General features: G+C 43.1%; 1 protein-coding gene across 3 annotated transcripts in view; it reads right to left on the minus strand.

The window, feature by feature from the left end:
• Positions 1–14059, minus strand: part of SORT1 (sortilin 1) — a 59040-nt gene extending 44981 nt beyond the window's left edge. Inside the window, exon 1 of one of the 3 annotated variants that reach the window (XM_074318968.1) lies at positions 13651–14059. In XM_074318968.1, coding sequence (XP_074175069.1) covers positions 13651–13968 — 318 coding nt within the window. In that variant the 5' untranslated portion in view covers positions 13969–14059. Of the gene's footprint in view, positions 1–13259; positions 13283–13650 lie in introns of those variants that run through there. The other 2 variants (XM_074318969.1, XM_074318970.1) reach the window with 2 other exon arrangements.
• Positions 14060–16897: the final 2838 nt, after the last annotated feature.

The raw sequence follows: 16897 nt of genomic DNA on the forward strand, positions 1-16897 counted from the left end.
AATCCTAGAAGTATGAGTGAATATTTTTATAATCTTAGAACAAGAAGACTGTTACAAAAAAATAATACAAAAACCAGAACCCATAATATAATAAAGGGATTACTTTGACTATATAAAAAACTTTTAATAGCAAATTACCAAAAAGGCAGTTGGAAAAAAAAAAAAACTGGGAAAAATTACTTGTAACCATGACAAAGGGTTATTTTAGAGTTTTCAAATCAATAAGAAAAAGGCAAAACCCACCTCACAAGAAAACAGGCAACGGACACAAACAAGCAATTCATAAAAGGATACAGAAATGGCCAATAACCTGAAAAGCTATTTAATCTCACTAGTAAGCAAAAGAAAATCAAAGAAAAATAATGTGATGACATTTTCCACCTTTAAGAAAAAAAGCTTAACAAAATAGATGGTGAGCAGAGCACCTGTGTGCAATTGTGGGTAGACGTACAAACTGCCACAACTTTCCTGAAGAGCTATCTGGTGACGTGAATCAGAACTGAAAGTGTCCACACCATGTGACCCAGCAATGCCACTCTTAGGAATTCATCATAAGGGGATAAGTACACAGCTTTACAAAAGATGTTACGCACTTGGGTGTTTATTGCAGCGAACAACTGCTGAGCACTTCCTGTAGGCCACTGTAGGTCTTCAGAAAGATAACTACCAAGAAAGACTCCTGGAGGCTAATTTGGGCTCATTTAAAAACAGAGCCAAGCTGCCATTCCTGAACAGGGGCCTCTCACACAAAGTACACCTCAAGGGAAGCCCGCACTAAATTGCCTGCCTCTTGCACTGAACTGCCTGCCCACACTGTGTTCCTGCCAGATGAGCCAACCTTTATGAAGGAGTTCCTGGAATTGGATTTCAACCAATAAGACTGAGGTTTCCCCTGTCCAATTGGAGCTATATCCCCATCGGCATCTTCACCAACCATTCAGAGTGGCTCCATTATGACCAATCAGGACAGTGCCTTTTGGACCAATCAAACTGCAAAGATTTGGAATCCTCATTTACAGGAGTACTGACCAATCAGGGACCAGAGGCAGGGACTTATATAAGTCAGCTCCCTTCCAACTGGCTGTGCACTTTCCCTTTTTACCAAAGATAAAAGGCTGTGTTTCACCAGCTGGAACTGAAACACTGAAAAAGTCTCACCAAAGCAGAGCAGGGCAGAGGGGAGCAGATTGGAGCAGGTGGAGCAGACTGGAGGAGAGCAGGGCCGCCTCACAGCCGTGCTGTTTCATAATTGAGCTGTAACACTATTCAGCTGTTTCACAGCCAGACTATCACAAACGAGCTGTTTGCACCGCCTAACGTTTCCTTCTTCACTGCACCCCAAATTGGGGATTCCTGTTGGTGTTGAATTGGCGCCAATGACCATCGGTTGACACCATCTACTATGCTAAGCATCGTACACACATTATTGTTTAATCCATACAACAACCCCATGCCATATTACCGTATTTGTATATTCTAGATGAATTGAAACTTCGTTAAATAAGATGTTATGCAATAAAACAATACACCAGATACGACTGTACTGAAAATCTTCAGGTATTTATTGACATTGAAAGATATTCATAGCATGTTGAGTAAAAAGTAGGTTAAGAATAGCATGTAAAATAGTGTGTGTGTGTTTATGATTAAAATGATATCCAGAAGGATGGTCTTCAAAACATTAACAGCAACTATCTCTAACTGGCAGAATTTATGGAGATGTTTTTTTCTTTATAGTTTTTCTGGACTGACTGAATTACTTGCCACGCACCTCCAATTAGCAGGAATCATTTTTAAAAAATAAAACTATATAATTTATTTTTATTCTGAAAAAAAGGATATATGAAAGGGTGGTATAAGAAGTACACACAGACCATGTCAGGTCATTCTTACTGTGTTTCCTCAAAAATAAGACCAGGTCTTATATTAATTTTTGCTCCAAAAGACGCATTAGGGCTCACGTTCAGGGGATGTCAGCCTGAAAAATCATGCTAGGGCTTATTTTCTGGTTAGGTCTTATTTTCGGGGAAACATGGCATTACACTGGCTCACAGCAAGTTACAGGATAAGTCAGAGAGCGCCTGCTAACACAGGTGGTCTTGACTTAATTTTTAAGGTAGACTTAAGGCCACATCTAACGTTATTCACTGACACATTAACCTTTTCAGAGTCACATTCAGTCTTTTGTTCATCACCTGCTGAAGTGATTGCTAGTGCCCCAGATGGCGCCCACAGCCATTTACTGACCTCTGTAGGGGAGCTCTAGACAGCAGGAGTCATTGCCTGGCATTTATAACCAAATGAGTTTTCGGAGATTCATTAAGTTAGATAGTAGGAAAGAGCTTGTACTGCCTCCTCCGAAATACATCCACCTTGATAGCTGCGGATGTAAGACCCCACAGATTTACTGCCTCCCATTTTAAAGCCAGAGGGCCACACATTTTAGAGACCATGAACTAACACAGAAGTCCATTTCTGTGGTCTTGTGGCTAATCCCTACTTCCACCTGGAAAAAGAGAAAGGCCACAAAACCACATTCTCCATGGAAAAAACTGTCTTCACATCTAATTAAGTCAGAAGTCTAATTAAATTACTGTTACTATAGCTTGGAGGACTTGAAGTTGGTCCCAAGAGTCACTGTAGCTTGGAAAAAAACTTGGTAATGAGAAACTTCTGCCCATCTTTAGTTACACACCTGATCAAAAGTAAAATACTGGAAGAACTGACACTGGCACAACCAAGCGTGGGTCAGTTTCACATGGCAGGCCCCAGGCTAGAAGACACTTGCCAAAGACCCGACCGTCATGCCTTCAGGAACAGCCTCTCTGGCAAGTAAATAAGGCAGTGGATTCAAGGATGCCATTCTTCTCACACATTCTTGCTCCTGACAAACACGTTGGCTTATGAGACTTGGGGCACTGGGGAAACAGCAGTGATAGTACACGTTCTGTGCTCACGGAGCTTGCACCCTATGAACACCTCTCACAGAAGGATAAAAATTAAGGCTAACCATGCTAGCCATTTAATCTACAGAAGACAGCCTGTCAGAGTGAAAACAAAACTACAAAAGGGTATAAAAAAGACTAGTCCAGGACCTAACTGGTTAGGGAAGGAGGCATAGACCATTTTCTCTCTTGGGAATCCATTTCCTCAGAAGTAAACCTGAATGATGCTCCTTTACTCACTGGAATAATCAGAATCAAATGAAATAACCTACAAAGGCAGGGCATTGGTGATCCCATAAAGGCTTGGAATTGAAAATTTAGGTTTCCAACCCCCACCGAGGGAACACAGGAATAGACAGGACACCGTAAGATGCAAGAGAGGTCTGCTGGAACGCCACCTGGGCGAGGCTCTTGCAGGCAGGAAGAAAGTCTTACCAGAACAGTTTTGTTCAAGTATGGCACTGCTAGGAGCATAAAAACATGAGCCAAAAATAAGTCACGAATGTTCCAGTTCTCACGGAAACTATTCTTAGAAATGAAAGGCTAAACATAAACTATTACACAGGTTTTCAAACCTATTCAATTATTCAAAGTTTTCTGTGAAACAGGATGATACAGAAGCGAGCACCGGGAAAACAGTCAACCTGAATTTTATTTCCAGCTCTGCCTAAAGCCTTGTGAACTTTAAGTAGCTCAACTGAATTGCAAGGCGAGGTGGCTGGAACATTTCTAGTCCCTATAAGCTTTACAATTCTATGACTCATCAATAATTTAACCTCTCAGTTTGCTTTTCCACTGCTCTGTCTTCATAAAAAAAAAAAAAAAAGCAGTTCCCTTCTCAACAATACTCTAGTGTTAAAAGCAGAGAACAGCAACCTCCATTATCTAGAAACCTCCACAAATTACACACTCAGTGAAAGCAAGCAAGGGAGACCGCTGATGATACTATTCATGCAATAAAAATGTATGCAGTTGACCTCGAAGAGAAACTTGCAGACCATCACTCTAAATCAATTTGCTAAGTTTATTAGAATTGCCTAAATTAGTAATTTGTTTTCTTAGCTTACAGAAAAAACAAATCAAATTTGGGGACAGCGTATGTACGTAGAGATAGGGATGGCAGCAAGAAGGAACAGGATATTATTGCAAAAGGACTATAATTTCTGCAAGTTAAAAAAAGTAAACTTTGGGGCAGCTGGATGACTCGGTTGGTTAGAGCGTGAGCGCTGAACAATAGGGTTGCCGGTTCGATTCCCACATGGGCCAGTGAGCTGCGCCCTCCACAACTAGATTGAAGGACAACGACTTGGAGCTGATGAGCCCTGGAGAAACACACTGTTCCCAAATATCCTCAATAAAATTTATTTAAAAAAAAGTAAACTTCAACAAGAAGACAATGGCATGATGTTTATAAATCTGGGAGAAAACAGCCCCACATACTATGTCAAAAGTCCTCGAGAGCATTCAGGCCCGTGAGTCATGGTATAGCACAATCTCTTCTTAGACCCAGGGTCTTATGGTTGACTAAGAAGGCAGATAAGTATTTTAGAAAATTTTCCATTAAAACAAAACCTTTGGCACTTAAAAGGGTAAGCTTAGTTTTTGAAAAATTCACTTTCATGGTAATAATTCATTTCTAATCATGCCCAATAAATGAGCTAAATTTCAAAACTGTTAGCATTTAATTTTTACATCTTAGTCCCATTTCAGAGAAAAGAAAGTGATGAAGGGATATGCCCCAGTTGCCAGCTGACTGAACCAAAAAGGCTCACTGCTCGCCCACTGGGTGTGGGGACAAACCCCACTCCCTCTGCCACCACCACGCTGGCCTTCGTCCAGACCTCAGGGCACACTAAGCTCGTTTCAGCCACAGGCATTTGAACGCGCTGTTCTCTCTGCCTGGGATACTCCTGCTGGCAAACATTCTATTCATCTGCAAGTATCAGTTTAAACCATTTCTCAGCAAGTCGTTTCTAATGCCCCTGACCAAAAGGACTTCCGTCAAATATTCTCTTGCAGTTTCTTGTTTTCTTCTTGTTACTTTTCGTAGCTATAATAACATATTTGTATAATGTCCTTTTTCTCTCCAGGGATCTTATCTGTGGTCCAGTCAGTTCCCAGGAGCCAGCACGTGGCAGGTACTCAACAACCAATTGCTGAATCAAAGACTAACAATACGAGTACTTAACCTTTCCTGAGCACTTGTGACATATTAAGGACCCACTGTTACTCTATAGGAGACACCGGCTCAGAGAGGTTAGAGAACCTGCCCGGAGTTACACGACCGACCGGCAAGCGGCAGAGCAAGGATGCCAACTCACGTCTGTCTGACGCCAGGCTACACACTTAATGGCGACTCCTTCTCTCCAGTCTTGTGTGAGGCAAAAGTGAAGGACTCCTAGCACAAGTGTGGCCCCTACCTGTAAGGAGTTTATAATCTGGGAATAAATATTTCACAAATGAAAGCGAATACAAGACCGAACACTACCATGAAGGGCTGCATGCATTACACGGCATCGTTACATGTAGGTGAGATGGGGGCGGAAGTCAGCTAGAAGCACATTCAGACCAGAGAAATGCCCTGAGAACAAAGATGAAAAACCAACACAGCACATGGCAGAGACTGGTGAAAAGGTCACTTTACCTGAAACAGGGTTAACATAGGCCAGGAAGTGGCGAAATATTAAAGAGATAAGCACGTAAAAGTAATAATGTCAACATTCTGGTTGTCTACGCTTCCAAGCAAAGTTCTTGAGAAGACCTACCACATCTCATTAATGTTTTTTAAAACTTCACCAAGGTCAGTACACTGCACAGCTGTGTATGAATGAAAGTGAAACAGGCAACGTGCTACTTCAGAGCTGCCAACGTAAAACCCTAGTCACTAACTCCAATAAACTAAAGCTTAATGAAGGAGAGAAATAGTTATTAAATTGTAAGTAGTCTTATTTTTGTAACTGCAAGTTCTTTAAAACTACAAGTTAATAACTTTATATACTTGAAACTATTATAACCAGATGACCAGGTATCTGATGATGGTGGGATGAGGATTTTCTCCTCCATCCCCCACAGCTTCAAGAAAGACGTTTGGCCAGATGAGCTCTCCTTCACCACACCCACTTTTTTTAACCCCAAGTCCAAGGGCATGAATAGTATATATGTCTTAATCCAGATTTGATTCCTCTGAATACCTGTAATAATTCTCCAGGGATACTACAGCTATGGGAAAAAATAAAGCACATACACAAATATTGGAGTGTCTGCCTGGCAATGCGTCAGAAGCTTTATGGAGATACTCACTGTAAGATACCCTCGATAAATGATGGATACACACCAAATCTCACACTGTCTCATTTAATCTTCACATGACCCTAAGAGGCAGGTATTAGTACACCCATTTTATAGATGAAAAAACTAAGGTTCACTGAGATTAATCAGACCACAGTCACCACTGAAGTGTGAATCCAGGTCCAATGTGAGATCGTGTTCCCTCTTAACCACTGCCTCAAAGAACAATCAATCACACTAACAAGATAAAATTTTGATGAAATCATTAAAGTTTAAAAAAAAAAAAAAAAGGGAAGAAGAAGAAGACATATGCTTCTTACATTTCTGCCAATCTTGACTCACTCTCATTCTTGCCACCCCCGACCGATGCTGTCACCCAACCCTGCCAAGTGATAAAACCAAATACATTTATGCTGCATCTGTGTCCTTTTACGCACATGTTCCTCTGGAACATGTTGGTATTTATCAAGACTATTTGGCTGACAATTGGGCCCTGTGGATGCAGTAAGAGATCAACAATCTTATTAAGAAATGACATAAATCTTACGTATATAGTACTTCAAGGTTTTCAACACGTTTTCCCTCAAAGTCTCGTGGTAATGCACAATTTTATCTGATGGGGACCTGAGGCTTAGGAAGGCTAACTGAGCTCTGTTGAGGGTACTCTGAGCTTTAAGGAACAGAGAACAACTCACGACAACATGACTTACGATGAGGGTCTATAACTTTACCTTATCCCTAAAGCAAATGTGCTGATTTAAAACCTTTCTATGAAACACTTCCAAATGTAGCAGCACCATGTTGGGACATGTGTTCTACTTCCCGCTCTTGGCCCATAAGCAAGTCATTTGGCCTCAGAGGTAAAAGTAAGAATCTCACCAGCTAATCAGCCTAACAATCTATGATTCAAACCGTTAAGCACATTATCAGCAAGAGTTCAAGTTTATCCTTGTTCATAAATGTTCAGAAAAGAGAAGTCCGTTCATGGGCTTCTGTCTTATACCTAGCTCCTGGGTTTCCCAGGCCGTGGCTCACATTCTCCTTCAAGGAGGCCCAGGAGTGTTCCTTAGAACGCTTAATGCTTCAAGTACAAAAGATGGCCCGCCCTGCTCTCTATTCTGCTGTCCTGTTGGCTACACTCTTCCAAGACCACAGCAATGGGCAACCTCTACAAAGATAACTCTTCTTGGCTCCTCATTTCCACCTCTGGTTTCTCCAGCTCTCCCCTTCTGTCTAGCACTATCTGTTAAAACACTTCCCCAGTAAGTCCTAATGCCAAACTCCCCACCTGTACCCCCCTCCCTTCCCATTTCCCCCACCCAAAGAGCTATCTTTTCTGACCCCTCTGTCTGTTGTCCTGGAAACCTTAGTCATATTCCTCATCAACCACTTCTTCCCAACAGAAGCTTTCCACTGACCTTGCCGGGCCATGTCTTGGATTTCCCTACCTCCATGCCTGTACACATCTCCCTAAGAATTACCCCCACATCTTGATTCTCTCCTCACCCCTGAGGCTTTCCAGACCACCACTCTGTAGCGGTCATGCCTTCTTCAAAAATTGCTCCAAACCCTCAGCAAGCGGTCTCTGAATACCTAAACCCTTAAGAAGGCATCAGTGCCGGTATTTTTCCTGTTTAACTTTGCTTATGCACAGGCCTGGACTCCTCTACGTGTTTTAATGAAAGACATCTACTTGAAATGAATGACAGTACTTTCCATTTAACAAAATATTTTGACGAAACTTCCCATTTGCCCCTCCAAATAATCCTAAAGCTGCTTCTCTAGTGTGAAAAACCAAATCTATGCAAGTCAGAGAAGTTAAGTGATTGTCCCTGACCACAAAGCTATGAAGCAGCAGAGGCAGGACTCAAATCTGGTCATTGAAATATCTCCTCTGAGTTTTGTATGCGACGTCTGTGATTTGCATCCCTCTGACAAACAGCAGGTACCAGATAAAAACCTGAACTATCTTGCTTGAAGTTAATTAAACTTTTCCTTCCCAGTTCAATTTCTCTTGGTCCTTCAGGGTGATCTTACTGTTGAACCAGACTTGCAAACTGGCTCAAGTGCAATATTATCACTTACTTTTTAGAATACACAGGAAGAAAAGAACAAAATTCTTACCAAAAGCAAGTATAAGAAAGATAGTACTCATAAGCCCTGGAAGGAAAAGAACATACATTTTCTTCTGATGAAAATAAATCAAGCCAATGAATCACACATAAGTTCTAACTAGCACAGGGCTGAGAATACTAATGGTAAACTGACCATCTACTGTCAAATACATAGGCAGCAGCTGGGACCAAAAAAATTTAAAAAAAAAAAAAAAAAAAAGCCCCAGTTTTGGCAGAGTACTTGTAAGGAAGGAAAAAAACAAATTTACTGCTATATATCTATTATTTGATTTCTTTTTGGACTAGCCAAGCTAGTAGCTTTGATCAGCACTTGATTTTTCAGCCAAAAAGGAATGATAAAGTATTACCCAAAAAACAAATGTCTTTCATAATTATATGGAAAAAAAAATACTCCTGCTATCTTTAAGAGCACTCGTATTTCGTTGAGGCAAGCTCTGGAGGTGGTAACAAATTACCCCCAGATGTGAAATCCAGGCTATGGTCAAGTTCAACAGGGAAGTAGAACAGCCCCAATTTGCTTCTAAATTTGGAACCAACCAATAAACATTAGTGATCATAACCTCTGGCTTCCTCCTCTTCCTTATGAATCACAGAATTATTTTAGACATTTTAAATCTAGTCCAAAACTTCTCATGTCGTAGATGAAGAACTGAGGGCCAGATACTGAAATGCAAAACAGAAAACAAATTACATTCACAGAAAACTTTCTCAGCAAAACACCACAGGCTTGGAATGGAAGATTTTGTTTTTACTGTGGTTTCCTGAGACTGTGGTTGAAGGTAGAGAGGGAAAAACAGCCTCAATTTTTTTTTTAAATCAAAGACAAAACAAAAAAACCCTAACAAACAAAAACAAAAAACCCCACATGTCCAGCATTCACCTAACAAACCACAGGTTTGAAGGGTCTGTCACGCGGGTTCATTCAGCCCAGCTAGCGCAAAGCCACAATCACTAATCCAACTCTGTACCACAGTTACAATAAAAAACCCTGCCTAGAAGTGCCTGTGATGGACCAGCTTGTTCCTCAAGCCCCATTACTCTCCAATCCCACCTACATAAGGATCAGTGAGGCCACACACAGGTTTTCAAAAAGAGTAAAAGAAGAAACAGAAACATTGGTGACAATGGGAACTGAACATTTTTTTAGAAGTTTACAAATGCAGTATCTATTTCACATTATTTTTGGAGCCACTGACACACAGCCCTTTGCTAGAAAGGCTTTCATTTTAATTACATGTCAAATGTAATGGTTTTGTCTACCTTAATATGAGCTTCTAATCAGATAAAACATCTGAACATCAATTCACTTTCTCTAAAGACAGGACTTGAGGGCTAGGGGTGGATAGGAAGGGAGGGAAAAGGGGTGATGTTACCCTCCTGTTCTGACCACTACAACTTGGTGTTCAGTAATGCCCTTTGTGTGAGGATTACACAAGAGTAAAAGGCCAGCAAGGACAAAGTTGGGGAACACAGCACCTGCAGTCACTGAGAATCCAAAGCTTGTTGGCAAGAGCTGATTGGAGAATCAGCAGAGTAAAGACGGAGCTGTTAACAGCCTCTGTGAACCTGACATGAAAGATCAGATCAAAATAGCAGGATGGAGAGATTATTATTATTGTTATTATTATTATTATGAAAAAAATGGCATTAGAAATTGAGCAGAAGAATAAGCCATCTTCCTATTATTTCCACAGTCAATGAAATCTGATTTCTAACTAAAAATCACTATGCACAGAGCTAAATATTCAAATCAGCAGAGAAGTCACCTACTGGTTACACCACATTCTCTTTGAGCCATTTGCCCTACCTGGCTAGCTCTCCACCCTCACCTCAACCAAACCTCAGATGAAGACTAACCTTTGCCCAGGTAAGTATATACCTCCTCAAATCTGATGATACTGGCACTTCCAACTGAAATCCACAATGCACACGTCATTTTACCTTCCCTTCTGGGTTGGAGGGTTTGGTCACTATACTGCACAGGTGTCAAACGCACATGAGGATTTGCTCATTCTGCTCAGCCAGGACCAAGAAGGAGATCCTACAGAATTTCTGTTCCTTGACCCCAGAACAAATGGATGAAACAGGACTCGAGAGAAAATGAACTAGAGGGTGAAGGTGGGAATGCCAGGGAAGGTAGTATGAAGAGAGACTGAGCCCTGGAATAAGTGAGGCAGTTAGACAGCAGGGTTGTTAAAGGCACCGACTTTCAGATTTCCGGGTGTGATAAAGACCCACAACAGGCTAAGAGCGGCAGCTCCCTGAAGCCTCCAAAAGGCACATTCAGTCCTGTCAGCACGGACTCAGCCCTGCCAGCACCAGCAAACAAACACACACATTCTTCTCAAAGCTGACACCCCATTCCACATGGCCTCTCTATGGGGCCTGTTTATCTAAGAAACCAGATGCTTTGATGTTGGGGTGGAAGTTGGTAAGTAATGTGTAAAGAGGTAGTGACAGGAGCAAAGGGAGGACAGAGAATGAGCTTCATTAATCATAAATTTTAAAAGTTTTAAGGAAATCGTCAAATGGTCTGAACACAGGAATGAGAAGCAAGGAAATTATGTCAGCCACCGCCGTAACTCTGGCCAAAGCATTTCATCTGTTTCTTTAAGACAGAGTTTCATGCCTAACCTCAAAGGGGTGCTTATAGGAGGAATGTTTTGAAGCAATCCAACTTAGCAACCAACATTAATAGAATCTTCTAGGCTTGCTCAATTCCTCTCATGTACAAAGGTTATACATGGCATGAAGGAAAAAACTTGAAGGAAAGAATCAGTTAAAAGTGTGGCATGAAACAGTTTGTGGTAAAAGGCAAAAGGAAGGTTATTTATTGAGTGTAAGAAAAGAGCATTTATAAGTATATATGTACACTGTTGGATTTCATGAGTGAAGGATCCTGAAATATAAGTCATTAGGGCACAGGTCTCCTTATACCAGAGGAACATAAAAGCACTAACATGGTTTTAGTTCTACTTCTGCTTTCTTAAGGTAAGTTAAATGCCAGTAAGTCCTCACAAGCCAAATAAGCCGCAGAAACAGGTCTAGGAGATCGGCTAAAACCTTCTGAGGCTTTTCAGTCTCCAGTCTGAGTTATCTTTTCTTAGTGTCCTGGCCTCCCAGCATCTGGAGGGTGGGTTTTCACATACATGATGAATCAATGTGACTTGACATGGACAGCAAGTTATAACAAGAAGAAAATCAGGAACTTTGGATTTTTCCTGCGAAGTGAATCCTGTCATCTTATAAAAAACTCCTCTAAATGGCACTTTCCCAGCTGTACAAACGTATACAATCTCTCCAATAGAAAGTGGTTCTGTCACGCTGGTACTTTCATTTCACACTGTTTACAAAGGGCCCTACAATACTAGATATCTTCAGTATAGTTCAGAATGATTTATTATGACTTTTAAAAAGATGTAACTGAAAAGCAGAACAGACGACTACATGACAACTCCGGGTTAAGGTGGTGGTCCGCTCGAACCACCGCTTTACTCGACCACTTCTAAGGTGAAGATCGTTAATAACACTTGCTCTTTAACCACATCTGCATGGTCCAAAAAGGATGGGATCTCTGAAGAAGAGACCGTGATTGATTAACACATGCAAAAGTAGTGACTTAAAATTATGTCACTGGAAGAACACTGAAAAAATAATAAGCTAAAAAAAATCATTGGGAACAATAGCTAAATAAGGTGAAAGAAAACGGGGGAAGTGTCTTTACAAATGGACTTCAAAGAATAAGGTTTCAGATATGCTCTTGAGTAGATTTGGCCTAAGAACCCCTTGAGCCAGTTTAATCAACCACCTTGCTATAGAAATCAGTATATTGCAAATGACATATCAATGCAAACTAACCAGGGAAGACTCAATTACAGGAATGAATCCAGAAGCAGCAGCAGATCCTAAGGGAATGTCAACCAGGAAGAGAGGAATCTGAAATATGGGGTAAGAATGCTGTGTCCAGCTGGCTCAAGGAAGGAAGTAGTCCTGTTATAAATTAAGCATCAGTATCGCAAAGCCTTTCTCAATTCCCCACTGGGAGGTGGAAGTCTACACGATTTATTTCTCCCTTCATCAAACAGGAAGACTTTCCAGTACTCATACCACCCTACCTGCACCCAACCTGTCCCACCCGCCAGCACTACCTCGGCCAACTTGAAGCAGAGGCTGCTTGGACTGCATGAAGTGGGCTTATCCCTGCTTGTGCCTTGACTGCAATTGACCTGGCTCCCACATCTGAGAATTCTGTACAGGTAACAGGTATAGTCAGTCCCAGCAGGGGGAGAAAGATAGTTCAAGGGGAGACTGAGATTCCCTGATGCGAATGTGGCTATTCAAGGACAAGTGCAGTTAGCCACTCATCTCTGTCCCCAGGTGCAACTCTTTGCAAGAGAAAGGGATATAACAGAGAAAATATATTACATTGAAAATAAGTTATGCAAATGTGGGTAGCCATAATTAAATCGTTAGTTCTTGAAAAAAGACGAGGAAGACGGTCAAGCTGCACTGGAGCCAGGAGCCAGGATACACTCCCATCTGCTGGCTCTGTCAATCCAGTGGTGCCCAAAGGTTGAGCTGCTTGTCTCCAAGGATGGAACTGCAGCAATTTTAAAAGTTTCTGACTAGGACCTAGCTCAAAGCAGGGTGCCTGCAATGTGTTTCTTAACAGTTGGAAACCTTGTTACAGGACACAGATTTCCTGGTCAAAGTCCGATGACACCATAGAAGGTCAAACTGAAGGCGTTTTAAAGAGAGAGAACATAGATACAGCCATCCCATTTCCACGCTTGCTCCTTTACCTATGCCAACACACAGTAACCGAACAACTGCGTCGGGAATTCTGAACAGCCCCCTACCCACCCTGAAAGTACTGACCCAGAGAACACACCTTTGCTTTTGCGCAGCCCAACTTGTGCAAACACTTCAGCGGTAACTATTCCTCACCTTCCCGGTGAGGTACAGCGTTACTGGGTCCCGATTATTTATACAGACGGAAAACAACGACGCTCAAGAGATTTTGACAACTTGAAAAAAGGAATGCCGTGAAAGGCTAAACCGGCCTCCCCTGTGACGAAAGGGCCGCTGCCCGGGCCGGACTCCGCCCGCCGCAGTTTCGGGGCCGCGGCCTTGGGGGGCGCGGCGGGGGGCGAACTGCCGGGGTCCCCTCGGCGGAGACGCGCGGGCGGGGCGGGGCGGGCGGCCGCGGGGGCGCCGGGGGCGGGGGCGCCGGGGGCGGCCCCTCGCAGTCCGGGCGGCGCCCGGGCCCGGCGCCCGCTCACCTGGTGCGTGTTGTTGCCCAGCCTGGCGGCGAAGTCCGGGAGCCGGCCGCAGTCCTCTTCCTCGTCCTCTTCGGGCGCGCTGCGGCGCCAACGGCCGCCGCGGGGAAACAGGCCCCCGGGCGCGGCCGCGCGCAGCCCCCAGCTCACCCCGACGGGGCCGGGCCAGCGCGACAGCGGCGCAGCGGGCGGCGGCGGCGCGTCCAGCCGGTCCTGGCCGAGTGTCGCCAGTGGTAGCAGCGGGAGGAGGAGGAGGAGGAGGAGACCGAGGCCGTGGGGCCGGCGCGAGAGGCCGCCCGCAGCTGCCCCGGGCCGCTCCATCGCCGCCGAATGCCTACGCCGCCGACACCTGCCGCCCGGCGCGCCCGCCCACCCCCGCCGGCGCCGCGCCACACCCCCGAGCCCAGTCCGGCGCTCCTTGGATACGCGCAGCCGGGCCTCTCCGCCCCCATAGGCCGGCGGCCTGTCCTTCTTCCCCGGCCCGCTCCTCATTGGCTCGCGTCGCCTCCGGCTTCGGGGGTCCTGGATTCGGATGCCAAGATGCGGGACTGATTGGCTGGAACGTGGCAGAGACGGCTGAGGTCATCCCCCGCCTCGCCCGCGTCTCCAGGGCCGAGCTTCCAGAGTTGGTAGGAGCTTTTCCCTCTTCCCGCGAAGCTCCCCGCTCCATGGCGCCCAGAGCCCTCGCGGCTCCCAGGGGCACCCTCAAGTCGGGGCTGGTTTAGAATTTCCCCCAGAGACCTCCCCCCAACCCCCCAAATTCTTTGGGTTGCGGCAGCGCCGGGATAATCTCAGGGAATCCCTGAGCTCGCCCAGCTGGAAAAGGGGGGCTTCGTCATGAACCGGTGCTTCAGGTTTTAAGCTCCGCGCACTGGAGCGCCCATTGTCTACTGAAGCAGCCTTTTGCTGCCAGAAAGGTGAATGCGAATTGTGTGGGCTAAAGCCTACGGAGAAGATAGACATCAGGACATCCGTGACTCATGCAAGCTATAAGAAAAGTCTCTCCACCACCTATGGCCTCATTCACCTTCTTCTGCAGGGAGTTAGGCCAAAGATGGGGTTGCTTATTGGTTTTCCTGGAGGTAGAAAGTAGCTTGGACGCTAAGGGCAGGTCAGAGCGGGCAAGACGATTGCCCAATGCCTGCTTCAGACATGCTCTTTTCATAGATACATATTTATCTCTACCAAAGTGCCTGAACCTTACATTTGCATAAGTGTGGTTTTCAGTATATGATGTCCCCTAAATTAGTATCCCCCATCCAATAAATAAAACAAAACCTCTACGCTTTTCCCTTTAACTCAGAAACTGCACACATAACTTCTAGAACATGCAGTGCAGGTAAAACCAGTTCTGGATCTTAACAAATCCCATCCCTTCAGAATGTTAGTTGTTCAGTAGAAAATGTAGCAAATAGAAAGATACAAAGTGTGCAAAACGTTACTCCCAAATAAAGAAAGCAACTAAAAATTACTTTTAACTATAAACTGCAGGTAAGCATAAATGAAAATGTATCATTGTAGAGCAAAATGGTGCACTGCACCTCACTCAATACAGTAAAATTCTTTGTCACGTTAATTAGCAAACAAAAAGATTTTTACAAATTTACATTTTTTTTTCCAGGACAACCATAGTAAGACAGAAGTGAAAAATACTTTTGAATAGCAGGATGGGAAAAATCATGAGAATAGTCTTCCAAGTTCTCAGCTACTGAAATGACAAGATAAACTCCATGAAAACTAGTAAACAATTTGTTCCTTTCTATTAACCATCATTGTCAGATTATTTTTTAAAATACAGATTATTTTTTAGTTTATCCAACTATGGAGTAGATCACAAGACAGTCAGTTCCAGTAGCATGTGATAGGAGGGGGGGGTAAGAGAAGAGGGACGATACAGGAATATTTCTTTGTTCGGTGACACAAAGATGAATGGTCTATTGTCTTACTGTCTGAAAAGAAAAAACACAACTCAACAGTGACATCTCCTGGAGAAACTACTAAATACTTTTTAACTCAGTATTAAATAGTAATTATCTGTTACCTTCACTTTTTAATATATTGCATTTAGTTATCATTATATGCTTACAGAATACATATTTCCTTCCTCAAACTGTTATCAGTTGCTGGAGACATGATACCTTGCATTTGGCACTGAGACAATGTTTGAGTGCATAAACAGTTTTAGTATTTCAGTCTAGTGACACGGGTACGTACTAAATACAAAAGTTGCACTGCTGACAGATCTCTTGTGAAAACACTGCACATAAGATGCTACCTGACTTGCAGAACTAAAGTATGTCAAGTTATCTTATTACTAAAAACCATACTGTTCTCCAAGATAAATTCTGTAGCGAAAAAGCAGTTAGACATCACAGAGCCATTCTTTTCCTCGTAAGATCATTTCTGTTTCAATTGGACACAAGAACAAATCTTGTAGAAAGTTTTAAAATTCTACAGTAAACCAAAGTTCTCTTTCAAGAATGCTCTAATTCTATCTTTTCAAGAATTCTAAAATTAGAATTACAGAGGGTATGAAATGTACTGTTTCAGCAGTTTTTTGTAAGGTATGAATGAATACACTTGCCGAGGCAGTGAGAGAGAAAACAGTGCAAGCTGAACCTAAGAGACATACACGAAGAACCATTAGTTAGTATTTGGTTTTCCCCACACAATATATGTAATTCAGAGACACAGTTCTCACCTCTCCCTAAAGCAGCATGTTTTGTCCATTTCCGCATTAACCTACGCGGAGTTAAAGGGAATATTGTCTAGTTCACCCTTAGAAGCTTCATGGAAGCACAGACCGTATCTACTATTTACACAAGTCTGTCCCCAGTGTCTAGTACGTTACTTGGCATATAGTAGGTAGGTACTCAATAAGCTTGTTAAATTTGAATAAATGGAAGTTGAGATAGTATTTTTTCAATGACATTTTCTATTAAGATTTGATAATAGGTGAACGTGAGAGAAACTAATCTCATGATCATCACGTTATACCGCGTTTCCCTGAAAATGAGACCAGCCAGACAGTCAGCTCTAATGCATCTTTTGGAGCAAAAATTAATGTAAGACCCGGTCTTAAGAAAAAAAAAAGACCCAGTCTTATTGTAAGACCGGGGTCTTATACGAATTTTTGCTCCAAAAGACACATTAGAGCTGATGTCCGGCTAGGTCTTATTTTCGGGGAAACACAATATTTAGTAACAGGGTTCAAATCACTAGAAGTTAGTCTCTAGAACATTGGTGACCG

Source organism: Rhinolophus sinicus, linkage group LG14 (assembly GCF_036562045.2).
Source record: "Rhinolophus sinicus isolate RSC01 linkage group LG14, ASM3656204v1, whole genome shotgun sequence".
Taxonomy (NCBI): domain Eukaryota; kingdom Metazoa; phylum Chordata; class Mammalia; order Chiroptera; family Rhinolophidae; genus Rhinolophus; species Rhinolophus sinicus.